The sequence below is a fragment of the Panthera uncia genome, assembly GCF_023721935.1.
Source record: "Panthera uncia isolate 11264 chromosome C1 unlocalized genomic scaffold, Puncia_PCG_1.0 HiC_scaffold_3, whole genome shotgun sequence".
NCBI classification, from domain to species: domain Eukaryota; kingdom Metazoa; phylum Chordata; class Mammalia; order Carnivora; family Felidae; genus Panthera; species Panthera uncia.
In genome coordinates this window covers 58,099,511-58,127,292 of record NW_026057584.1, presented here as the reverse complement: position 1 = coordinate 58,127,292, position 27,782 = coordinate 58,099,511, and the positions used below count along the sequence as shown (strand labels likewise).

General features: G+C 41.0%; 1 protein-coding gene and 1 pseudogene across 8 annotated transcripts in view; one reads left to right on the top strand and one right to left on the bottom strand.

The window, feature by feature from the left end:
• Positions 1-16,164: 16,164 nt before the first annotated feature.
• The window catches only part of WIPF1 (WAS/WASL interacting protein family member 1), a 131,050-nt gene continuing 119,432 nt past the window's right edge, over positions 16,165-27,782 (bottom strand). For all 8 annotated transcript variants that reach the window (XM_049616014.1, XM_049616010.1, XM_049616012.1 and 5 more), the window contains one exon: positions 16,165-26,027. In XM_049616014.1, coding sequence (XP_049471971.1) covers positions 25,972-26,027 — 56 coding nt within the window. In that variant the 3' untranslated portion in view covers positions 16,165-25,971. The remainder of the gene's footprint in view (positions 26,028-27,782) is intronic.
• On the top strand, positions 16,465-16,564 carry LOC125911991 (uncharacterized; annotated as a pseudogene).

Sequence of the window (27,782 nt, the reverse complement as noted above, 5' to 3'; positions counted from 1 at the left end):
TTTGATTATTGTGGGGAAATGAATGGGGGAGAGGGGGAAAAAGGAAGTGAACAGACATTTAGGTGTGACCAGAGAGACAGTAGCTTGTGTTAGGTGGTAGCTGGAGAAGTAGTGAAATGTGACAAAACCGGGGTGTGTCTGGATGATACAACAGGACTTGCTGATGGTTTAGATGTCAGGGTGGGGTGGGACTTAGGGGAGGAAAGGATCAAGGATGATTCCTAGGTTTGGGGCCTAAACAACTGGGTAAGTGGTGGTGCTACCAGCTGAGATAGAGTTGACCGGGGAGGGAGACAGTGGTGCAGTGGCAGAAAATGGTGTGTGCAAGTGTCCATCAACAGATGAATAGATAAACAAAATGTAGTGTCCCCATACAGTGACATGTTATTCACCTCTGAAAAGGATTGACATACTGATACATGCTACAACATGGCTCAACCTTGAAAACATGCTAAGTGAAAGAAGCCAGACACAAATGGCCACATGTATGATTCCGTTTATATGAAATATCCAGAATAAGCACATCTACACAGTCAGGAAGTAGGTTAGTGTTTGCCAGGGTGGAGAAAGGGAAACGGGGAGTGACTGCTTAATGGAGGTTTCCATTTGGGGTGACAAAAAAGTTCTGGAGCTAGACCTTGAGGTGGTTGTACAACACTGAGAATGTACTAAACGGTATGGAATTGTATACTTGAAAATGGTTACAGCAGTAAATGTTATGTATAGGTTCCATGGATCATTCATTCTACAAATATTGTAGGGAGTGGAGTTCCTACTGTCCAGGCATCATTTTAAGTGCTGGGATTCAGTGGTGAATGAAGTGTGATACTGAAATTTTATGTTCCAGTAACTTACTCTCTGAATGCTCTTGTGGTTTGTAGGCAAAATATTCCCAAATATTCCTGAATATACCACATGAACCCCATCCGCCTTTTTCTTAAGATGAAAATTTTATTCTGATCTTATTTTCTTTCCAGTCAGGTCTGTTTGTTCTCTTGTTTTGTCTATTAGATTCCCATGATGTTGGTTTTCCTTGATGTCTGGTGATTCGGTGTTATACTTTTACAAAAGGAAGAACTAGGTCGATTACTAAACATAAGTGGCATGGATTTTATCTGCTTTTGTGTGAGTGTGCTATTTGACAGGCCTTTCCTCTGAATGCAAAATCTGACATAAATTCTACATAGGTAGGTGAGGACTGTCCTCAGGAAGCATTTGCTTAAAGATAAATGGGTGTAGAATATTTTTTATTAGTCGGAAATCTTTTTTCTTTCATTTTTAGATTACAAATTTTTATTTTATTTTATCTTTATCATTAAGTATAATTGACATACGGTATTGTATTAGTTTCAGGTGTGCAACATAATGATTTGACAATTCTGTATATTTCTTGGTGCTCACTATGATAAGTGTAGTCTCTATCTGTCACCATACAACTTTGTTACAATATTATTGACTATATTCCCCTATGCTGTACTTTTCATTTCCATGACTCATTTATATCATAACTGGAATTTGTACTTTAATCCCCTGTATCTATTTCACCCATCCCCTGCCCACCTTTCCTCTGGCAACCACCAGTTTATTCTCTGTGTTTAATGATTTTAACCCGAACACCTTTATTGAATCACATCACTTTAAATTTACAAATCTAGAAGTTACTGTACAGTGTTATGAATACATATATATTGTTATGAATAAATGATATTTTTCTTATATTTATATGAAACATTCATAAAGTTTTTAAATAACTGCTTTGAATTTGTTCCTTCCAAGTTCTTTGTAGATCTCTAGAAATGTATTATCATAAATCAAATTCTAGCTTCAGAAAAGAACATGTTGCCTTAACTTATCTTTTTTTTAATTGAACTGTAATTAACATACCATGTTGTATTAGTGATTACAGCAAAGTGATTCAGCAATCCTGTACATTTCTCAATGCTCACCACACACAGTTAAGTGTAGTTACCATACAACATTATTATGATATTATTCACTGTATTCCCTATGCTATACTTTTCATCTTCATGACTTATTTATTTTATAACTGGAAAATTATACCTCTTAACCCCCTTTATCTGTTTCACCCATCCCCCACCCACCTCCTCTCTGGCAATCACCAGTTCTCTGTATTTAAGAGAATTCTGTATCAGTCAGAATTCTTTTTTTTTTTTTTTTAAGTTTATGTATTTATTTTGAGAGAGAGAGAGAGAGATAATGAGCAGGGGAGGGGCAGAGAGAGAGCGGGGAGAGAGAGAATCCCAAGCAGCCTCCACTGTCAGCGCAGAATCTGAAGCGAGGAAGTGAGGCTCAGACTTCACAAACTGTGAGATCATGACCTGAGCCAGAATCAAGAGTCAGATGCTTAACCGATGGAGCCACCTAGGCCCCCCAGAATTCTTGATTGTAAGTAGCAGAAACTAGCTCTGGCTAACTTATGCAGAAAAGTAATTTATTGGCCGGCTATTGAGTAGCTCACAGAATTGACTGGAAGGCTGCACATTGGGCTTGGAAAGCCAGTAGGAACCAAGGGGGCCGCAGCCAAGGGTACTCCACTAGAATAGCCTGGTTAAGTCATAGCTGCCAGCCTTTGTGAGTATCACTCCAGATTCAGGTTCCAGCTAGAACAGCCAGTACTCCAACTGCCAAACCAGAAAGCAGGGTTATCTGCCAGGTACCCAATAACCACATGTGGTAGGCAGAAAAACGTGTGAACATGTTCCCTTATATGGCAAAAGCGATTTTACAAATTAAATAATTTGACAAAGGGTGTTTATCTTGGATTATGGAGGTGGGCCCAATTATTAAGGTGATTCCTTTAAAGTGGAGAAGCTTTTGCATCTGTCATCAGAAGGAGCTGTGACTATGGAAGAAGAGTCAGAGAGATGCGGCACTGCTGTCTTTGAGGATGAAGAAGGGGGCATGAGCTAAGGCATGTGGTGGCCCCTACTAGCTGGAAAATGCAAAACAACAAATTCTCCCCTTGTCTCCAAAAAAGAGTACTGACACCTCAGTTTTAGCCTGGGACTTTTGACCTACAGAACTGTAAAGTAATGAATTTGTATTGTATTAACCCACCAAGCTTTAGAACTTTGTTATGACAGCAACAGAAAGCCAATACACCATAGGTTTGCGCTATTTCCCTGCCATGATGCTAAAGTAAGTAAAATTTTGCTCCGGTGGCAGACTGTGCACATTTTCTTCCTTATAGAGTTACCTTGTCATCTCCTAACACTTCCTCCTGCTTTTCTGTTCCCTCCCCAGGCCAAACACTACTGATGTTTTTCTTTCTGTCACAGTTTTGGGGCATAGGAAGGCAATGGGCCCATGTTCTGGATCCACTTCTTTAGTAAATTATCCTCATGGTTGATTCAGAGCCTTTTTCTCTATTATTGCAAATGTCCCTCTGAATTTGTAATCTCTCTGGATTTTTTCTTACCTTCCCATTCCCATTTTAATCACTTATTTAGTTTGTATTCTGTAGCCAGTTCTTGGGATGTAATTTTGCTTCATGCTTGTCAGTGTTGATTTCATTTAACTTTTATCTTCCAGATATTTCAAATTTTTTCTGATAATAGTACCCTTTCTTGTTTACCAGAGCTGTGTGGATTTCTTCTTTAAAAACATTTTCCCCTTGTTGTTATTATTATTTTTTTTTTAAGTAGGCTTCATGCCCGGCCTGGAGCCCAATGGGGCTTGAACTCACGGCCCTAAGCTCAAGATCTGAGCTGAGATCAAGAGTTGGATGCTCAGGGCCTCCTGGGTAGTTCAGTCAGTTAAGCACCCCACTTTTGATTTCAGCTTAGGTCATGATCTCACGGTTCATCCCTTGTAGGGCTCTGCTCTGACAACACGGAGCCTGCTTGGGATTCTCTCTCTCCCTCTCTCTCTGCCCCTCCCCTGCTCGTGCTCTCTCTCTCTCAAAATAAATAAATAAAAATTAAAAAAAAAAAAAAAGAGATGCTCAACTGGCTGACCCATCCACATGCCTCCTGACTCCATCATTGTATGAAAATTGGGGTGGAACAGGACATGGTCTTACGAGCTCAGTTCACCATGTTGATCCAATCATTGCCTATTATTTAGGTTGATTATTCTGTACTTGGGGGCTCAGAATCCAAAAGACTAGAAAGTTCCCTGAAGAGTGGGCTATGTAGTCCAGTTTCAGCAGCATGTAATAGTAGAAATGCAGATTCATGATGGGTTAGCCCTAGGGAAGTCCAAGAGGGAGTAGATGGAACACAGGTATATTGGGAGGATCCAGGTAAGCATCAGGGAAGCTTCTTAACAGGAAAAGAAAAGATAGACCTGGATTCAAACCCCGATTTGCTCATTGCTAACTGTGTAACCTAGGCAAGTTTAGCCTCTGTGAGCTGCAGTTTCTGCACTTGTAATATGGGGGACAACACCATCTAGCAGACAGGGGTGCTGCAAGGATTAAACGAAGATAAGATTGGTAAAGTGCTTACCGTGGGCTTGGCATGTAGTAATATTGGGTATTTACTGAGTGCTTTCATATCAATTAATCTTGTTTAATCCTCATTATAAAGCCTATTAATATAGATCAGGAAACTGAGGAATAGTGAATTTAAGTAAGCTGCTTAAGGCTTTAACCATTAAGTGGCAGAGCAGGGATTTGAACCTGCACAGTCTGGCTCTGTCATCTCTGCATCTACACACCATGCTACAGTTTACCCCATGGGTGAGGACTCTTGGGCTAAATGCTCTTCTCTGGCTCTTTAAATTCCCTGTGCATTTATGGGGTAAAGGAGCCAGATTAATTTTAGGAATTGGGAAAGGATTGAGTCAGTAAGAGGTCCAGTAAGAGGACCACTAAGTGGTCCCGGCAATAGGCAAGTTGGATCTAGCAGATCTTTGTAGGTTATTGTTTTGTCTGTGTTTGTTGGCTTATTTGCTTTATTTATTTTGCAGAGGTGATATTTATATAACAGTAAAGTGCACATATCTTAAGTGTATAACTCAGTGAATTTTCATATATGTACACACCTGTGAAATCACCATCCGGATCAAGATATAGCAAGTTTCTAGCCCTCGAGAAGGCTCCCTGGGCCCCACTCCCAGTCAAAGGTAACTGTTGTACCAACCACTATCATTAGACGAGTTTAGTCTGTTTTTGAACTTCATGTAAACGGAACATACAGTTTGTGCTCTCTCATGGCCAGTTTCTTTTACTCATTCTGTTTGGTTTTTATTTTGATAAAGAACCAAATGCATTATAGGCCATGAACTTGTAAGCAGATGACCACATTCCACGGGCTTAGATAGCTAAGATCTCCAAGTGTGACCCCCAAGGGGTCTGTACACAAGGACAGCTTTCTATGCATCTTGGTAGCCAGCTGCAGGGGATGGGGAAGAAGAGGAAAAACACGGCCTGGTAGGGCTGCCATCTGCTCGACACCCTGTGAAGGCTCTCAGGACTCCCTGGGCCATGGGGGTAAACATTCCTGGTCCACTACAGGTGTAAAGTGCATGTTAGTTCCTTTTCCCTTTCTGGGGTTCCCCAGAAGTCAAGTTTTAAGATGGGACAAGTGCCTGAGTTTGGTTGAGGGTGGCACATTCTTTGCCCTTTGCAACTATGGTGGAGTGGAAAAGTCTGAACTGCTCTATACACTCGGGTACAATAAATGTTCACACTTCCCTCCAGCCTCTGGGGAGTCCATCTTCTCAGGGTAGAACCCTGTCTGTCTTCCCTGTGAAACACTGCCTTGCCTCTTCTCTCTTTTTAGGATAATTTAGGCTTCTTTTCTTGAAGAGACAAGAACTCTCAAAGTCCTGGTTGGGGCTTTTTCTAGGATAGCTTTCAAAACACAAAGAAGTTCTTAAAGCTCTTATACCTGAGCATAAGAGTGTTCTGAGCCTCCGAACAAAAAGCTAGGTTTCTGTCCAGAGAGGAAAAGAAGGGGAATAGTACCTTTTCTTTTGATCAAACAAATCTCCACTAGGGGCGCCTCGGTGGCTCAGTCAGTTGAGCATCCGCCTTCAGCTCAGGTCATGATCTCGCGGTCCGGTCAGTGAGTTAGAGCCCCGTGTCGAGCTCTGTGCTGACACCTCAGAGCCTGGAGTCTGTTTCAGATTCTGTGTCCCCCACTCTCTCTGCCCCTCCCCCACTCATGCTCTGTCTGTCTGTCTCTCTCTCTCAAAAATAAATAAACATTAAAAAAAAAAAAAGAACAGGGCACAAGTGACTACATCAATAATCCATCCTGCCCAACAGCACTGGGTCCCTAATCTGCCCTCTCTGACTAATCACAGGGAACCTGGCAAAATTACACACAGTCTCAGCCCACTTCTTCAACCACAAATTGGTGCTGATGCCAACCTGACAAGGACATCGTCATTAGGTAATGAAATTAGCTATTTGAAAGGTTGATTGATACTTAGGGTGTTGATAAGTGTATTTTATTTTCTTTTTGTCTGTAGGAGGAATTGCATACACGGAAGTATGAATATCTTGAGTTGGGTGGCCTAGATTATAGGGCTCTGAGAACAGGGAAGTGATGCACTTTGCCAGGTAGGTGGGAAGCAGGGTAGGGCTCACAGAGGCTTTTCTCCCCTCCTCTATGGTGCCGAGCAGGTAAGTGGTATGACTTAGGAGGTACTGGGTGGTACCTCCTCAAAGTAGTGCCTGAACATGACTGATTGTTAGAATTACATGTGCACTGTGAAAACATTCCTACCCCAGTCCTTTACCTTCTCCCACCCTGGCTGAGGATCTGATTTAGTAGGGCAGGGGGGAGATAAAAATGTTTACTTAAAAAAGTCTCCGGGGTGTTCTTGATGATCAGTAAGGTTTGGAGGCTAGTCTTCTAAGATATATTTCTGTCTGAAAGTCCAATAGTTTAAAATATTTCCATATTATCTCAGCAGGGGCGTAAAAAGAGGACAGGGGAATTCATGAGCCACCTCTGCTCCCCAGAAGGAAAAAAACTTTTGTGGAACACTCTAAATTACATGAGCCTTGTCACGTGCATTGTGACAAGCCTTGTCACAAGCCTAAGGCTTGATTTTTTTTTTTCATGACAAAATTTTCATCAAGGAAGAAGAACAAAACCTACCAGTACCTTGAGTAATTGGTATCACCCTCATTCCCAAACACTTTTACTAGGCTACACCTTTAATTGGGAGTTTTTATTACATTAAAGTACATTAGAATGATCAGGCATGCTTGAAACCTTTTCTCTGTATCACCTCCGTAGCTTCTGTTATTGAAGTCATCTTTATATCCACCTCTTGAAGATGCTCCCTCTGAGCATTCTGATGAGAGCATATATGAGGATGATAGACCCTTAGGACTGTGAGCTGGTAGCTGAGAATGTCTATTAAATGGAGTAGCTTTAATCCTAGCTTCTAGGTTAGATCAGCACGTGAAGAGTATGGGAATTAGAATTTTGATGGAAGATGGCTCAGGGGGATGGGACAATCTATCATTCTAGTAATGTTTTATTACATATTGCTGTAATTGAAACCTTGATTTGGGAATTTGTAATTGAATTTGGGAGCACTGAAAATTTAGAGAGAGGGAAGAAATGAGAAAGGTTTGGGGAAGCTAGAGGGACATGAGCATAGTATAAGCCTAGGTAGGAGATGAAGACTGACAGAGCCAGAAAGTTAGAAGATCGTGGAGGTAGAAATATACCAAAGATAAACAGTATATCCTTCAGCCTCTTATGGGTCGTGCTGGAAAATTTGCATCCCAACTTTTCTTCACTTCTGGTCACTATTTCATCCTGGTCCAAGAGAGAACCAAACTAGTTTTTTGTGAGCTGGTTTCAAAATGACTCAAAGAAAAGTCTAGGAGCTGCTTAGATATAGCTGGGAAAATAGTTAAATGTATCAGACTACAGTTTTGTCCTATGTTGTTTAGAGGCCTTATTGGGAACAATGCTCATGGATCTTTCACAGATAGTCTGGAGCTTGGAGGTTGTCTTCATCACTCTTTTTTTTGGGGAGGGGAGGAAGTTTGAATACTGGCCTGTGCTGTTTAGTGTGTGTGTGCATGTGGGTGGGTATGTTTTGTATTTGTTTTTTTGGAGGGTTGGGATAATGAAGTCATGTTGGGTCAAAATTGGCTTATGTCTGTTAAGAGGTTTGATTTTTGGTTTTGTTGTCATTTATAGCAAGCAAATGAAGTTTAAAAAATAAGTTTCTTGGTTCTAAGTGCACTAGATTTATACCTTCTCAAAATAAACAGAGGCTTTACTGAACATGAACATACAACTGTAAGGCTTCAGACACTAACTTTAATGGCAATGAAACATCACTAGAATGTTATTTTTGTCTAAAAATATTTTCTTTAGGACCACATGGGCTAGAATTAACACTGTGGCCTAATAACACTTATTTCGATGGGATTAAGTTACTTTTTGGAGGAGTACTTACTTTAGAATAGCCAGGAAGGCTTTTCTCCATTTTCTCATAATAATAATGCAGATAGCAGGAGTACTTACTCCCAGACTGCTATTGTGAGTATTCCCTGAGACATCCTTGGCGAGGCCACTCTGCAGAAGCAGACGGTCCATTCCCAGAAGACCCAGGTGCATGTCACAGTCAGTTCCTGCCCTGGACCGTGAAAGCCCAGTAGAGGTTCATTGGCCCAAATGGTTGACTAGTTAGGAGAATTGTTTACCTGACCCTTCCTTTTTTCTTCTTTATACTCCTTTCTCATTTGTTGTTTTAAAAAATTAACTATATAAAAATTTCTATTAAAAACAGAGGGAACAGAAAACAGAGAGAGCTGTATAATGAGCCCCCATGTGCATATCACCCAGCTTCCCAGTTATTAGTATTCACAGCCTGTCATTCCCCCATCCTCACTCCCCACTCCCACTGGATTGTTTTGAGGCATTTGAGGTAAGCTCAGATATCATATCATTTCTGCTATAAATATTTCAGCATGTGTCTCTAAAAGATATGGACTCTTTTAAAAAAATGTACCTATAATACATTTATCACTCCTAAAGATATTGACAAAAATTCTTCAATATCATCAAATATCCAGTCAGGTTTAAATTTCCTTGATCTCTTCTGGATTTTGCCAACTACTTCCCTGTGGTGGTATTTAACAAGTTCTTCCATTTCATGTACTTCCTGTAAGCTGTTAGCCAAATTTGAGGATTAATACCAGTGCACCTTGGATGATGGGATGGAAATGTGGGAAGAGTCCTCAGCAAGGCATTGAGCCATTGAAATAGGCAACCACTAGCAAATGCCAACCTCTGGATTTCTTATTATGTGAGATTGTAAATTTAATCCACTTTTAGTTGATTTTAGCTATAAACAATTGATACACCAGTTATATTCAAATAAATCTCTTTTTGTGTTTCTGTTTACTATTTAAAGCCCTGATGCAGAAAGAGAGGGGGAAAAAAAAACACCTATACACCTTGACCTTGAGTTTCCCATAAAGTCAAAGTCTTTCTTATCTATTCTAAGAGAACTAAAATGATGATACAGATAGCACAAAACATTGGATGGTCAGAATAAACTATGATGTCTTATTTTAAGTAAAATCAGCTGTTGATAGGATATAAGTTGAAAAAGTGCGTGACAACTTAAAAAGTAGAGATGGAAGCCTAAAAACTTCTATACTGGTGATAGCAATTGGAGTTAAAATATTTTCCAAGGATTATTCCTCAAGTACGTAACTAAGCGTTGACTTTGAGTGTTGGCAACAAAGGGAAGCTTTTCTCCTGTTACATTATGCTGAACATAACATTCTTATTAAGTAGGAAAATTGGAATTTCTGAATCTCCTCCTTTGCAACAAAACAGTTCCCAAGTTTCAAATTGAATGCACGAGATTAGAAAGCAGAGTGATGAGGATTTAATTAAAAACAATAGTATGATATTTGAAATCAGTTTAAGAACTGAACAAGTAAAGGACAGCTGACAATCTGTCCTGTGCTTGCCCCTGCTTCTTGTATTTTGCATTCCCAGACTGTGTCGTTTGGAAGCAAAGCTTCATTGTTTTTTGGTGAGTAGATTACACCTCTGTCTTTGCAGACAAGGTGATGACAGCAAGTGGTTCCAGGAAACCCTGGGTAACAAAGGCTCTTTGTTTTGTGTGTTGAAGCTCTGGCTTGTAAATGGATGACATCAGTCGGCCTCCCATCCACTCCTCTGGATCCCTCAGTGTACAGAGACTCCTTGTTAATGACTTTCACTCTGAACAGCTGCTGGCTTCATTTACTGTGAAGATGGTGATCATACATCCCAGATTTCAAATAATCTGTTCTGTTTTCAGACCATGTGTCAGGCTCTCCATCCTGATTAGAAAAATATCACTTTAAGTATGGCACAACCCCTTCTAACTTCTCTCTCCACTGGAGCTTTTCCCCACATGTCTCATTGGGATACCTCTTCAGGTGCTGTCCCTTCTCCTTTGCCCAAAAAGCAAAATTCCACATGTATCTTCAATGGAAATATCCTCTCTTTAGGGATCCTGCCTAGAAGGGATTTCAACTCAGTCCATTCTAAAATTATATTACAGTTAGTAGGGCAGGAGACTACCTCTCTGTGGAAAGCTGCCTGATCAGAATTTGAGCGAATGAAATAAAGATTAAAGCCTTTAAAAATGCACACAGTGAGGGGTGCCTGGGTGGCTCACTCAGGGCATGATCTTGTGGTTCTTGAGTTTGAGCCCTACATCAGGCTCTCTGCTGTCAGTGCGGAGCCTGCTTTGGATCCCGTTTGGATCCTCTGTCCCCGCCCCCCTTTCTCTGCTCCTCCCCTGCTGGTTTTCTCTTCTCCTCTCCTCTCCAAACAAACAAACAAACAAACAAACATTTTAAAAATGCACATGGTGATGCATTTGAGTAGGTGAACATAACTTATCTTGGAAAAGTCACTGAAAGGAAGAAGTCAGGATTAGGGTTCAGTTTTGGAGATTAGATAACAGCAAAGAGCAACTTCAAAGCCCGCTGTGAGGCTGTCTGCAGGTGGGGGCCAGGCAGTGTGCTCACCATTTACTCTGACCATGTGGCTTGGAGAACATGCCAGAATCTCTGGTGTCCTCTGTGCACTTAAAGCATGAGCCAGGTCCACCACAGGTGCTTAGGGGATACTTGCTGAACTGCATTGACCAGTAACATTTACCTAGATCGACTATGTTTGCTACCCTGGATAAATGCATTTGCAACCATCTTTTCTGGTTCAGGGTATCAGACTATGCCTGAAATGCCACGAAGAATGTTTGTACTTGATAGTTTTTCAGGGAGGTAAGGCTTTGATTTTCCTGTGGTTTTTTTTTTTTTTTTTAATTATTGTTTTTGTTTTTAAACCTGACTTTGTATTGAAAATATTAGAAATAAAACTTAGGAGAGGACAGACAGCCCTTGGGTGTAAGGAGATTGGTAATGGCTTGGGACAGCTGAATAAATAACATATATTTATCTGGCTCCCTGGGCCTTACCCAAGCCTTTTTACAACTACCAGGTGTTTTATAGACACATTTTTCTATGAAGTAGTCAAACTGTAAACAGAGTGAATCCTGACTGATTATCACGTCTTAAAAGAGAGAGAAAGGGAGAGGGAAGAGAAGCACCACCACCGTTTTCCTAATAGAAATATCTTTTGTTTTTGTCTTTGGAAGCACAGGACCAAGGGGGTGAGGGTGGATTTGGGGCTGTGGACTGTCACATGGCCCACAGCTCTGCTTTCAACGCATCCTGATTATGGCTTCTATGTAGGGATGTCCCACATAGGAAAAGATGGTGCCCTGAGAGGAAACTGCACCCACTGCACTCCAAGCACCATCCCAGAGTGTTTTGTACTTACCATGGTAGGTGCTCAGGAAATGTTTCTTGGGTAAATAAAGCATCATGTATTGTTTAACAATATTCATGAACAGTCTAGCTTCTCCTTCATATTCATAAGCTTCTTGGGTCAAGGATGAAATCTTATGCACCCAAGTATCTCCTGGTGTAAAGATATATGTACTCAGAGGATGCCTGATGGCTCAGCTGCTTAAGTATCCGGCTCTTGATTTTGGCTCAGGTCATGATCTCAAGGTTCATGCGTTCAAGCCCCGCATGGGGCTCTACTCTGACAGTGCAGAGACAGCTTGGGATTCTCTCTCTCTCCCTCTCTCTCTGCCCCTCCCCTGCTTGCTCTCTCTCTTTCTTTCTCAAATTAAATAAACTTTAAAAAAAAAAAAAAAGATGTACGCACTCAGTAAATGTGTTTGAGTGGAGGAAGGGAGCCCTCGTGAATACCAAGGGGAGCCTGTGTGTTAACCTTCATCCATACTTAGCAACAGAAATGTTCTCTCAACTTCCTTTCAGGGTATCACAGATTCATGGTAAGAGCGGGAAAAGAACCTGAGAGAATTTTAGGCCAAATTCTTTGTTTCATACATGAAAAAATTAGGTTTGGAGACATGCAGCAACTTTCCCAAGGTCATATAGCTAGTCTTCAGCAGAGCCAAGAAAAAACTGGAATCTCCCTGAAAGCCATTTTTCCTTCTCAAGTATTTTAAAGTTTTATCTAAAAGATTTTCATTTCAGGGTTATATATATATGTCCTCAAATAGTTGTTATAATCAGTTAGTCCTTAAGAAAACTCTAAAAACTCTAAGAGCTTTTAGGTAGTTATTTCCCATATGACACATTTCAAGATATTAAATAAGAGGTTCTCATGGAGACATCAAGATAAAAAATATGACAAGCAAAAGAGAGGAGCCATAAAAGGGTAGAGATCTTCAGAGGGATTATCCAAAAAGTGGTAACATGACTCAAATCCTTGGCCTACATTCAAGGTAGAAAGGGGGCTCAATAAATAGCACCTCAATTAATAGCACCCCGCCCAGATTCTGAACAGACTGGGAAATAAAACCCAAGGTAGCAAATAGAGGCCAAAATACTTCCTTTGTTACTAAAAGGCACCAAACTGGAGGGTAGGGCTTAGTGTGGCACCAAGTGTGGCTGTTCACCGAACCCTAGGTTTTGGCTGACCTTCTAGGCCAAACAGATACACACCTGAGGGTAGGACCAGTGCCAGAGGAAGAAGGGGGGGCCCAGGCTAAGCTTTCCCAGTGAGTAGATAATGTCAGTAAGTGGCTCCAGGAAAAGCCCAGGGTGTAACAGCTAGTGTAGGACTCTCCACAAAAGTGGGGAACAGCCAGTCTCCATAGCAAAATATCAGGGGGGTTGAGGATTGAGAGGGAAGACTTGTGAAGAGGGTTTTTCTCACCCCAAAGATGCTTTCTCACTGAAAAGTCTTCATTTAGAGAGCTTTACATACATCTCCCGCAGCTTGGAGTAGGCTGGCGACTGAGTGGGCCAGCACTGGGGGAAGTGGGAGGAAGGGGAGGGAGGAGAGGAGGATGGCGGGGGAGAGGAAGAGCAGGGGGAGGCAGTGGGCCAGGGGGAAGAGGAGGGGGAGGGAGAGGAAGAGAGGAGTGAGGAAAGGGGAAACTTAGCTCCTGCCCAACAGGGCCACCTAGAGGAGCTCTTAGGCTTCATCAGGGAGCAGCCTGAGACAGCGGGAGAGGGTTTCAGCTGAGGAAGGAGCTTCAGGTGCGAGGAGGTCCCGGGCCTGGCCTGGGGAGGGAGGGAAGGTGGGGCTCTGAAGCACCGTGAGAGCACCCCTTACTGGGAAGAGGCAGCCTTCAGTTTCATAGCCTAGCTACTAAACAGAGAAGCCACCCTGAGAGGCCACTAGCAAACGAGGAGCTTTTGTCCCTCTTCCCTCACTTACTTCTCTTCCCCCTGCCGGCTTTGACCCAGGAACAGATGCTGGTTAGTGAAATGGGCGCAGACAGTTGGAAACAGTAGGTGGAGGAAAGGAACAGATGGACCTTGCCCCCTTCCCTGGCTGCTCGGCTGCAGAAGGCCCCAGAGGGGTAAAGGGAAAAGTGTCAGCTTTAAATCGGATTCTAGGAGTTGATTATTATGCAAGACTGGATCTCTAACTTCTTGATTGGGAATGTGTTGGAGATTTAAAATGGCTGTAGGACCTCTTATTACCAAAAAATGAATCAAAACAAGTCATGGGATTATGGAGGTTTTTCTGCAGGAGAAAAATCATAACCTTAGTGGGGAAGAACTCGTCCCCACTAAGTAATTCTAAAAGAGATGGAATCAAAACCAAAGTTACTGTCCAATTTGAATAGGTGATTTTCTTCTTCAAATTGAACTGTCTGTTGACTTCTTTTGTTGGTTTTTATTTCTCTAGCCCACCAACATGGGCTTGTTGGTGCTGTCTCTACATTTATTAAGCACATTGCCTAAACCAGGATTGGGGACATGAAGAACACTGGAAGCTCCCAACTAACCCAGGGTCAAATCCCGCTGATGGCATTGCTACAGTCCCCCCCCCCCCCCCATGGCATGATGCATGCACAGCAGCTCCTGGGCTACTCGTGCAGCAGGTTATGAATTCTAGAAGGAAAACAATAAATGCATTCTATTCAGTAACGGTAGTCTTCCTGTGACCTCTTTCTTCCCAGCAAATGGCACTGTTAATTACACCTGTTGGTGAGTAAACCGAATGAAATCTGTTGAAAGTCCCATCTAGTCCTGGCCAAAGCCAGGCAGAGGAAGCCAACTGGAACTCCCGTCACCATCTCCCAACACCCTTTGTTGTTTGATCAGAATAGTTTCCCTGTGTACGACATCAGTGATTCCCAAGGCTGCTTTAAGAAGTTTATTTATTATATGTGAAATGATTGAAAACTGCCAATCATGAATCTGGCAATCCCCTCTCATGAGCTTAAAGACTGTTCTGATTACGATAATTACATTTTTATGAATATCCTACCTAGGGAGTAACAATTTTACTATGTCAGACTACATCACACAAAGATGCATCAATTTCATCTGCAATGAAAAATAGAGCCTAATAGCACAGTTATATTTATATGATAGTCAAACATCAAGATGCAACATAAGTACTTCAACTGAAAGAATTCTGATCATTATTTAACCTTGAGATGATGATTAAGGGTGAAGGCTTGTCAGCTTTCATGAATTATTTTTTCATGATTTTTGCTGTTTTGATTTGATTTTTAAAACTCCATAATTAACACTTATTAACATTTGGATTCTACCCCACCCCCCACCCCCGGGTAATGTTGGCAAGGCAACAACAGTAATAACAACAAAAGAGTAATGGATATGATTAATGGCCAAAGAAAGAGTATTGGGAAATCATAAGACACCATTATGTCTCAGGTACAACAGTGCCATACCAACTGGTTTTCTACTTAGCTAAGTTTCTTAAAGCGCGATGCAAGCAATGGACACAGTATTTAGGTTTGATGCTATATGTACATATTAGTTTAATGCAGAGAAAAAAAGTATTCTGTTATTATAAATAGTGATCAGTTCCAGTTAAAAAGTGTGGTCTAAAAACCAGTACAACCAAGCATAACATAGAACTCTGTTAGAAATGCAGATTTTCAGGCCCCTTCCTAGACTTGCTGAATCAGAATCTCCAGAAGTGGGGCACAGGGCCCTGTCTCGACAAGCCCTCCAGGTGATTCTCTGAGGTTTGAAGCCACCCTTCTAGCAGGTTGTAACAGTTTCCATTGGCTGCAGTGAACCACTGCAGTGCTAGAGGCTGCATTCCCAGCCGCAGTGTAGGCAGCCCCCCTTAACTCCAGGAGTGTGCGTTCCAGGGGAGCTTAATTGAACAGGCTGTTTCAGTCAAGTCCTTGAGTCCAGAGGTTCCTCTTATGTGGCCTTGGTCTTCTCTTTAGATCTCCTGAGGTCACAAGCCCTAGTGTCTTCCCATTACCAGTCAGAATTGTTAGTCCATCCTTCCTTGGTAGAAGAGAAGTTTGTAATACCTTTTATAATGTCAAAAGATTTCCATCACCCAGATCCTTGCTGATTCCTTTTCTCTGTTACAACCATTTACTTAAAGTCACCTTGGGCTACTTAAAAAATGGTAACATCCAACATGGCACTCTTCTGTATTTCTTTATGGCACTATCTGTGATACCATCTTTTGATAGCACTCTGGATCAAAATTACTGACCAGAACTCACCAGAAAAAAGTATGGAGAAAGGCCACACATTGCAAGCGTACGTAATTCAGGAAAACAGACTAGAACATACATTTAGTAAAGAGTGTTGATGCTTCCTGGCCAGGACTATGCAGTGCTCTTGTTACACAATTTTTTCTTTGGGTTTGGTAATAGATAAGCTAGCTAGCTAGCTGATTTTTTAAGAAAAGCATTTTTAAGACAAATAGCATTGTAATGAATCAGCATGCATGGGGGTAGTATTAAATGGAGTATTTAGTATGACAAAAAGTGGATGCCATCTCATGATTTAATTTTCATAATATATATATATATATATATATATATATATATATATATATGAATATATTCTTTCAAAGGCCCAAATTCAGGGGTAGCACCTTAGAAAAGAGATTCTGAATCTGGAATGTGCATCAGAATGACCTTGAACCTTGTTAAAAATATAAATTCTCATTCTTGGTTCAGCGGTACAGGTACTGAGATTTGAGTGATACAGAGAAGATTGTCATGTTCCCTGTGCAAGGATAACATGCAAATTTGTGAAGTGGGTCATATTAAAAACATTTTCCTGGGTTCCAAGAGATTTTTATTTGGGTAGGTCTGAGGTGGAGCCCAGGAACCTGTATTTAACAAGCACTCCTTAAGTGCTTAAGTGGTCCACAACTTTCATTTTGAGAAACACTGGAAGTCTTACTCAGAAAGATGAGGGGGGTGCCTGGGTGGCTGAGTCGGTTAAGCATCCGACTTCCGCTCAGGTCATGATCTCACTGTTCATGAGTTTGAGCCCCGCATCAGGCTCTGTGCTGACAGCTAGGAGCCTGGAGCCTGCTTCAGATTCTGTCTGACTGTCTGTCTGTCTGTCTCTCTCTCTCTGCCCCTCCCCTGCTGGAGTTCTGTCTCTCTCCGTCTTTCAAAAATAAACAAACATTAAGAAGAAAAAAAGATGAGGAAAACACACCTGAATGTGGGGCAGTAAGGCTCAACCAATTCACAAGAGTTGTACCTTCTTTGGGTCCTGGTGATGCATTACTTCAAGCTTTTGAATAGGTCATGTATTCTGCCTTGTCCTAAAGTTATTTGTGTACTTGCCTCAGTCCACAAAGGACTGACTGTAAGCTCCCTGAAACACGGAATTTAGGTGGTCCTGACCTTTGTGTCTTCAACTGGATTCACCCCATGCCTTCTCATTACTGAGAAGGTGCTCAATACTATTTGTCAGATGAATGCAGACAACAATGGCAAAAATGCAGTTTGAAGACTGTGACTGAAGTAGTCTTGGCCCCTTCACTCACCAGGGATAAGACCTTGAGGTCACTTCCTCCCTCAGTGTGTCAGCCCTGCATTTGTAGCATGGGAGATCAGTCTCTTCTCCACCACAGGGCTGCTGTGGGTAAACATGAGGGACTGTTTGTGAAAATACTCTGAAATTCTGGAGCCACTTACTTGACTTCTTTTGAACATGACTGTCTTTTGCTTTACCTTTATTTCCCCTGTGAATGAGCGCTGGGTTGTATGACTGAGGCAAAGAACACAAAGTGTACTTCTGGCCATTATGGGAAAGCAAATTCTATGATTTGGAATTTAAACTTTTCCAAGTTCAAGGAGAGTAAAAAATAAATTCAATACAAAAAGTTTATAATAGGATTGGAAGAAATACTCCACAAATATTGAAGAGTAGAAAGCAAGGGAGATACATTGAAGAGCACATTAACTATTCACATTGCAGTTTGGGACTTTCAGAAATCTGTGCTTAATGAAAAATGATGTCTGAATTTTAGTGGCTCCCCTGAGATCACCTTAAAAGGTAGCAAGTGTCTGATAAGATGAGCTGATAAATACAGGTACGTTCTTTTGACAGTGTCAAAATGGTAGTTATGACCACTCCTTAAACTGTAAAGGAGCAAAGAACCAAAAGAAATTAGGTCACTTAACAAGAGGCAATGTGCCCCAGCTGGTAAATGGTGGGTCTGGGACTAGAGCTAGCGCATAGCCCAGTGAGGAAAATAAACGCAATGTACCTACGAACCTATGTTTATTCAGTTGAGCCTACTATCTTTTATTCTAAGAGTTTGGCTTATTAAAATGTCCTTGCTTTTATGAAATGTCAGTAATTTTTTTAAACTGGCATATGGAAAGTTGACAATATTATGACTTCCCATTCAAATGTATTTATTCAACCTTGAGTTTGAATTCTGGATCCAATCACAGCAAGTGGCTTGAGGCAAATTTCTAATCGATTCAGGCCTCAATTCTCCACATGTAAAGTCACATTGACTAACAATGACATATGTAATAATATTTGCAAAGACCTTAGCACAATTTGTAGTACATAGTAGATGATCAATAACTGGTGGTGGTTATATGGAAAATGAAAACAATATTTATGTTTTCATCTAGATAAGTAAATTAGGCAATGGGTCTTATGTTTACACTTCTGTGTTAGATATATTTTTCCATTTTTCTATGGTGGCCCCATCTGGGACCACCTTTGCTCTAAGTCCGTACCTTTGCTCTAAGAGTAAGTCCAAGCAGGAAGCACCAAGGGGGAGGGAATTTCCCTTTCATGCACACAGCCAACCAGCCTTGTGTTGGTGGTGAGGAGCATGTCTCTAGAACCAGTGGTAGAGTGGGTTTGTGCCTACTGGCTGATGTTCTTGTTAAATCTAGAATGTAGACCCTTGATTCTAGGACTAGTGCTTCCTATTGTATAATATGTATCTTCATATTCCCTATGCCTAATAAATTGTAGCTACTCAATCAGTGTTGTTTATTTGAATGAATACATGTAAAAATGGATCTTTGGTAATACAATAGCACCATAAGGCATTAGGGTTTCCCAATTATCTGATATTTGCTTCAGGTACCTATCTTAAATAGATAGCATTTTGACAGTCGACCTTTAACTTACTAAACTGCTTGGAGACAGAAAACAGGAAAAGGGTGGGAGTTCCTCATGACTAAAACACATTTATGTTGAGTCCATGATGGATACACCAGCTGTTCTGGCAGGCATCTTCCTGGGCAAAATTTAAGCTAAATCTGAGCTCAATGTCTAATAGCATCCAGACTTCTTTCCCAGACCCCTCAGAGGTCAAACATGTTATCTAGATGGGTCACATTGTGGGGCCTTTAAGTGACTCTAATGCAATGTGAGCGGTACAATGATTGAATTATTTTAGAAATATCTACTGACCACTCTGGGAGTACAAAGGAGCACACACTTTTGCTGTCTTCTATTTGTCTGGGACCCTCCTGTCACTGTTATGGAAAGCTGGTGGCTTAAGAAAGCTTTTAAGATACGCACTTTGGTTGATTTCTCTATCAGAAGCTGGGAAGGGCAATAAGGCAAGGACAGGTTTTGTGGGGCTGAGCTTTAGACAATTTAGGCTGCTATATTAAGAAAATTAGTATAAAATCATGAATAAAACATTAGATGTAAAAATGAGTCCTTCCTTATTAGAAGGGATCCTTGCAAGTGGAGGTCCCAAAGCTGGAGCTTCCTTAGCTTCCTGTAAATGTGCCTCTGTAATGCTAAGGAATTCGTGGTAGAGTGTTGATGGGACATTTCAAACATTTACCAGTAAGAGAAATGTGTACAGGTATCCCCCGATTTTTTGAAAGGTTGCATTAGGCCACTTCACTTTTATGGAAGACCTACATTGTACCTTTTTGCTAACTGAAAAAAATCCAAAGAGAGTTTTTGCTTTTAGGAAAAAGGCAAAAAGTGAAAATAGCGTTCAGTGTTTGTTTTGCAGCAAGCCATTGTAGAAGCAGTGCAAGCCCCAAGCCGTGAGGGTGGCACCGCCAAGCCCCTTCCCTGGAAACCACACTGGGCATCTCAGCGTCAAGCTCTGTAGCTTTGAACCTTGCCTCTGAGCATCTGTGCTTTATCTCAGTTTATCTTGCACATCTGTTAGCAAGATGTGTCCTAAGGGACCAGAGAAGCCAAAGAGAGATTGTTTTTCTGGGTCTGAGAATGCTCAAAAAATCTTCCATGTGAGTTCACGGTAATTGTTTCTTTGCTTTATGCCATTTTGGCTTAGGAAAGTTTTCATAGGAGCGCTCTGCTTTCGGGTAGTGGGGGAATCCTGCAGCTAACTATAGCTCTAGAGACAGACATGAAGGACCAAGTGCTCAGAGTGCAGGGAAGCCAGGCTGTGGGGAAGACAGCAGAGAAAGGGGCCACTCTAAATTATGTGTCCAGGAAGCCTTCAGTTAATCGGAATGTCAGGGAACTGGGGAATCCTTTAGGAATTAATAAAAAAAAGCAGGGCACCCGGGTGGCTCAGTCAGTTAAGTATCTGACTTTGGCTCCGGTCATGATGTCATGGTCTGTGAGTTCGAGTCCCGCATCCCACATCAGGTGAGCCCCTGCTCCACTTCGGGTGAGCCCTACTTCTCCATCTCTCCCTGCCCCTTGTGGGATTCCCTCTCTCCCTCCCTCTCTCCCTCCCTCTCTCTGCCCCTCACTCACTTGCACCCTCTCTCTCTCAAAAAAATTAATCAAAAAGTAAAAAGACATTTTTATAGGCCATCAAAACTTTTTCTAAAACCTTCCCTCCCCCGCCTCCAGTTTTCTTGTAGTTTAAAAAAATTTTTAAACCAGTTTAATTTGGGGCACCTGGGTGGCCCAGTCGGTTGAGCATCTGACTCTTGATTTTGGCTCAGGTCATGATCCCAGGATTGTGGGATTGAGCCCTGCTTCAGGCTCCCTGCTGAGTGTGGAGCCTGTTTAAGATTCTGTGTCCCCCCTATCCTGCTCTCTCTCCCTCTGTAAAATAATAATAATAATAATAATAATAATAATAATAAATTTAATTCACCCATTGAGATGAAAGGAGAAAAGAAACCAAATAATCCCTTAAGGGAGGAAAATTATAAAGTATTCACTTTCTCTTCTTAATAGAAAACTCTCTGTTGCTTTGGCACTTGTGACTGGTGGGAGCAGGGGTAACTGCTACTCTGAGACCATTCCTTGGATAGAGTGGGGACACTATTTGGTTGTGGTGAGGCTGGTACATAAAAATGTACCGAATGGCTGAATGAACCAAATGAATGATTCCAGTTTTAACAAATGAGGCCAGTTTTGAAAGCAATTTTTATCCTAAGAGTGTTGCAATTAAATTTTATTAGACTCTTTTTTAAAATGTTTATTTTGAGACAGAGAGTGGGTCCAGAGAGAGAGGAAGAGAGAGAATCCCAAGCAGGCTCCAAGCTGTCAGCACAGAGCCTCATGTGGGGCTCGATTTCACAAAATATGAGATCATGACCTGAGCCAAAATCAAGAGTCAGACCCTCCACTGACTGAGCCACCCAGGCGCCCCAAACTTTAGCAGACTCTTCTGAATGCACTGAAAATGCCTTCCTGAATATGGCCTCAGTTTGATAGCAAAGGGATTAGAAAATCGAATGGAACTAACTTTCATTGAGCGCCTGACATATGCCAGTTATTTTGCCTGATGTTCTGTATATTTAAGCACTGTAAACATTTTGCAGTTGAGGAAATTAGAACTCAGAAGGCTTAAATACCTTGTCATTGGCCTTCCAGGGAACAAGTGGCAGAGCTAGGGTCCAGATCCAAATTTGCATGTCCTGGGCTTGTTCTCTGACCCTGTAGCTTGTCATTTGGTCTTTTCTTTCCAGCAGATGTGAAAGACACATGAAGCAGAGACTTGCGCTAGAGGTGGGGAGGATCATAATGAAGGGAGCGTTGGGGCACCTGGCTGGCTTAGTTGGCGGAACGTGTGACTCTTGATCTCTGGGTTGTGAGTTTGAGCCCCAGGTTGGGGGTGGAGATTACTTAAAAATGATATCTTAAGAAAAAATAAGGAGGCGTGTGGTGGTGAGGTGACAGGCCAGGCTGCTTGTGCATCAGTAGTATATGATTTGGGGTCTTATATACTCATCTGTAAGACCAGAGGGTGGGACTAGATGACCTCCAAGTGGAGTGACCACACAGCCCAGTTTTCCAGGGCAGCCCCAATTTGTACCTGTTGTGCCAAAGCAACAATTATCAGTATTCCCTCCTACTCTCAAAAAGTGTTCTACTCGTGGATCATAAATTCTGAGGCTGCCCTATATATAGGTTCTTTCCAGGTCTTACTTCCAATTGGAATCTAATAATTTCCTTGATGACCAAAGCAGCATGAATTTTCATTTTTCAGGCCTGTGAGGTCGAAGGGACATCATGTGAGGTGTCCTCTGTCTGGAGGTTGCTTTGCATTTCTGGTACGGATAGTCTGCCTGCTATTGCCTCTTCCTCTACAGGTACACTAGGAAATTCCCTTTTGGGCAGTTTGGCTCCAGTAAATTTGGGATCATTATGTAAATATTTGTTGTTTCACCAAGAGTGGCTACCTGGCTACCAGTTACTGAGTGCCAGAATAAGTCAGGCCAAGTACTGAGTGTATTATCTCATTTAATGCATTTATTAATCCTGTAAGATAGTTACTTACCTTGTAGATAAGGAAGTGGAGGCTTAGAAAAGTTTGCAACTTGCAAGTAAGAGATGGACGCAGGTCTTCTAATCTCTTAACCATTATACTGCATTAAGATACATACACACATGTGCGCAGCAGATAATTAAAAAAATTATCGGGCCCCCTAAGTTCCCCCTGGCCTTTCCTGTATTTCTCAGTGTCAATTCTATTCTTTGTGGTTTCCTGGCCCATTGGTCCCACCATCCATCTGTACCTTAGAGTCTTAAAGCATCTTCTTCAAGTAAACAGACAGCAGACTTTGGCTATGATGCAGGTTCTCAGGAAAAACAAACAAGGGATTAGAAAGTAGATGTGAGGTACACACACCAGGAACCTCCACGACTACCTTCTCCTTTTCTTTTCTTTGAGTTTGTCTTTCTTTACCAAAGTATGAAACAGAAAACAGACACTTGCTTTTTCATTTGTATTTACATAGACAATACTTCAATAAAAACCACCAGTTGACACTCTTATCATTCTGCTTTTATTTATTGTCTGGCTAACTTACAAAGACGCAGATGTCTAGGGTAGACTCTACCCCACCATTTAAACTGTCCTAATGACATCGATACCAAAATGTGCATGTGTACATAATGCAGTGGTATGAAAAACATTTTTTTTTTCCTTTACTGTCCCTGACTATAAACAGGGAAAAAATAATTTCATGCCAAAAAATTTTGGCCATTTTAACAATCATCCCATTTCTGCTACTAAAATAACAAAATTGGTATTACAAGTTAAAATATAAAAGCCTAACAGTTTTTACAAATATGCAAATAATCTGCTACTTAGACATAAAAAGTCTATTTCTTTCAAATCACAAAGTAAGGCACCATTGGATTAAACATTTCTCTCGGCTTCTACTAAATAAAATGCATAGTGAAATAAATATGGAACACTGAATTTTAATACTGTAATACATTTCAATATAAAATGATATGTGAATATTAAAATACTGTATTGCATCTTGAATACATTTATCTGCAAATATTGTGGAAAAAAACCAAATGTGAGCCCTGATTTCAGGGAAGAAAATATTCATTTTTGTGATTTGCCATAGTTGAAGATTTTAGCATAGAAATTATTCAGTTTGGGCTGCAATTAGGTCGCCAACTTTCAAAGAAAGGGTGTAGGTGTATTAATGAAACATTTACTTAAAAAAAGACCTGCTAAAACTTCTCTGTCCTGGATGAAGAGCAACTCTGTACTGTGGCTCTGTTTCAGACGTTAGGAGGGCACTATGAGGTTGGGATATACAAGGAAATTGGCTATTCTTACTGCCCCTTATAAAATTCAGATCCAAAATCCTTTGGATCAGACTTTTCTATGCCATATTTGCTATTAAGGCCAGATTCCGCCTTTTCTAAAGTGGGTCATAAGGTTTTATCATAAGGATTTGTATCAACTACTGATATCTGATCAAAGAATCCAAAATAAAATGATGCTATTACCTAAAAAAAATGTTTTTTCGAAAATACTTTGCACGTTTGTTACACTTTTATATTTCTTAGTTCTCTTTGGGTAAAGGGCCCCAAATGACTGTATGACAGACAGATGAATGGTAGAGGAGAGTTAGAAAAACCAAGTTCTCTAATGTTCTAAGCCCAAGACTTTGGCAAGGAAAGTTACAAAAATACAATATATTCAAATGGGCAACTTCATAATTTATTAGATATCCCATTTATTAGAACTCTAAGTTCTTTTGCTTTTATATAAATGAAACAATTATTTATTCTATAAATAGGAATGTGTCTTTCAAATTTTTCTTTGGATTGATTTCTCGTTAGCATCTCCCAGGAATACATGAATACACTGAAACCAGGATACAAAGTTTAGGTATACATATATATATATATATATATATATATATGTGGCCACGTGCTTTTAAAAAATAAGTAATGGTAATTTTAAACATAACCATATAAAACATCTAAATGGAAATACTCCCCCCCCTCCCCAAATCTATATAGCTAGATTTAAAAGTCCCAGTAAAGTTTTGTAAACAAAAATCATACAAAAAAAGGGCAAGGCTGGCTCGTCCCTATGGTCCTTCCCATGGAGCTGTATTTGTATAGATCCAAGGCAAGTTATTCCCCCGGCAGAGTCAAGACAAATTCTCTTGGATTTGTAGTAGCAATGTCTCTCAACCCCATCAACATCAGATTTAGATTAGAGTTTTGCCCATCAACCCAAACCTGCTTCCTTCCTCCACATTTCCAATTTGCCACCTTTTCCTAACTTTCTCGCACAACTGTGGAGCCTACGAGCCTCCCTGCCCTGATGTGCAAGCTAGACAGAGGAGGAAATGAAGTGCAAGGCAGGAATCCAACTGATAGGTGAGCTCAAGGCAGCTGGCTCTGAGCCCCAAAGCCCCAGCTGGCTTTTGGTTTCTTTCCCATGGCTTTATTCCACGTGACTGTACACCCTGTGAGATCAATTTCTGACCTTGGTATTGTGAAGCAACAGATGTTAAGGCAAGAGGGGGAATAAGGGAGCAAAATCTAAGATCAAGCTGTCTGCCAAACAAGGAGTTAGGTCCTAACCTCATTTTTAGTTACTTTTTGAATGGCTAAAGCTCATCTTGCATTTTCTTTGTTTGTCTGTTTTTGAAATAAGAGGTTTTGTACCATCCTCTGTCTTCTGGGCCTGTGCTGTCCAATATGGTAGCCGCCAGCCACATGTGGCTGAGCACCTGGGATGTGACTAGTCGGAAAGGAGATGTACTCTCAATGTAAAATATAGCTGCATTTTGAAGACTTAGTACCAAAACACAATGTGAAATATCTCCTTAATAGTTGTTATACCAGTTGCAGGTTGAAATGATAATATTTTGGGTATTCAGGTTAAATAAAATATATTAAAATTAATTTCCCCTTGTCCTTTTTTAATGTAGCTACTAGAAATTAAAAAACTGCTTAGGTGGCTCACATTGTATTTCCGTTGGAAAGCTCTATCCTAGAGCTTATCTCAGACTGCCAAAGATTGGACATCCTGTAACTGAAAAATGTTACGTGAGCCCTGATGCAGCAACTTGCTTCCATGGTCTGTGGTGCATGCAATCGGACAGAAAGCCAAGCATGCAAAAAGGGCATGGAAGCAAATAGCTCTCAGGGACTTTAATATTACAGTCTGTAGCAAATAAGCAGTGAATGTTTGAATTTGGTTGGTTGAGAGCTAGGACACAATTCATCTCTGCCACCTTGCCACAAAAGCCTACTGACCCCTAAGCAACCAACGCTGGCGGGCTGTACCTGAAGCAAGCAATAGCTTTGAGAATATACACAACATAAAAAGCCAGGTGCATTCTTTCCTGCATTCCCCCCCCCCCCCCCCCCCCCCCCCCCCACACATTCCCATGTTACCCTACCTTCCTCCCTATTGCCAGTATGAAGGGGCCAAGGGAAGACAAGGGGAGGAGGGTTTGCAGCCCTTGGATAGTAACAACAGAAGTAGCTCTTGGGCTCAGATGGAGAAGAGCAGGTAAAGATCACCTCGGGATGGGAGGGAGTGGAGGGGCACCCCTTTCTCTTCGGTTGGATCCACCTTGATGAAAACATAGACAAAATACAAATTTTGGTTAGAAAGCTTGTGATCTCACTATACAAATTGAAGGATGGCTGCAAAAGTACCCACTACCTCACCCTCTATGACCAAGGCTGTAAATAACTGGCATTATGTGAATGAGAAGTAACAAGTGAGGAGAAGAAGCAAGTGAGGATCTGAATGAACATTACTAGAGATGGGTGACCCACCACTGGGTACTGAGTACTTGTGAAATCAAGGGAAAAAAATTGTAAACAGTTTTTTGAAGTTTACTTATTTAGGGGTGCCTGGGTGGTTAAGTTGGTTAAGCATCAGACTTCAGCTCAGATCATGATCTTGTGGTTCATGGGTTCGAGTCCTGAGTTGGGCTCTGTGCTGACAGCTCAGAGCCTGGAGCCTGCTTCAGACTCTGTGTCTCCCTCTCTCTCTGCCCCTTTTCTGCTTGTGCTCTCTTTCTCTCTCAAAAAAAAAAAAAAAAAAAAAAAAAAACATTAAAAAATTAAAAAAAAATAAAAAGTTTACCTATTTATTGAGAGAGAGGGGTCAGTAGGCTTTTGTGGCAAGGTGGCAGAGATGAATTGTGTCCTAGCTCTCAACCAACCAAAACAAAACACGAGCAGTGGAGGGGCAGAAAGAGAGGGAGAGAGAATCCTAAGCAGGTTCCATGCTGTCAGTGCAGAGTCCTATGTAGCACTCAAATCCACAAACTATGAGATCATGACCTAAACCAAAGTTGGACGCTTAACTGACTGAGCCACCCAGGAGCCCCAAGAAAAATTTTAAAAAGTACTTGTCTTCTTGCCACAAACATAGTATGTATTTATGACAGATTCAAAAAATATTGACGAACAAAAACAAAACAAAATCTCACCAATGCCTGTACCACCTGGAGATAACCAATAACATTATGTAAATATTTTCCATTTATTTTCTCTACATAAACAGTTCCCTTTTTTCTTCCCCAAATAGGATCATATGTAGTTGGTCTGAATCTTTTTCAAGAGTCGTTACTGTTTATACATATAATTATTAATGACACATTACATTCTATTATACAGTATACTCTATCTAATCGATCCCTTTTGTTGGGCATTTAGGTATCTTCTAATTTCTAAACAATGCTTTTAAAAAAAAAAGCTTATTTTGAGAAAGAAAGAGAGAGAGCATGCGTGTGTGAGTAGGGGAAGGGCAGAGAGAAAGGGAGAGAGACTCTAACTCACGAACCGTGAGATCATGACCTGAGCCGAAATCAAGAGTCGGATGCATAACTGACTGAGCCAGCCAGGTGCCCCAACAATGCTTTTTTGATAGTAACTATCCTAAAAGGTGTGAAGTTGTATTTCATTGTAGTTTTATTTGCATTTCCCTAATGATCAGTGATTTTGAGCATCTTTTCATGTGTTTCTTTGGCAATATGGATATTTTCCTCAGAGAAATGTCTATGCAAGTGTTCAACCCATTTTAAAAATTGGGTTTTTGTCGTTGCTGAATTGTAGGACTTCTTTATGTATTTTGGATATTAATGTTTTATCAGATATATGATTTGCAAATATTTTATCCCATTTCGTGGGTTGCCTCTTCACTCCGTTGACAGTGTTCTTTTAAAAACTATGCATATTCTGGGCTCTCAGTACCAAGTTTAAAATCCATTCACAATTTTTAAAATTCATTTATCTCAGATACATTTTTTCTAGGATCTAACAGGTGTTAGGCATGCAGCCAGGTGCTCTGATGCTGTGAGCAGACGTAGCAGGG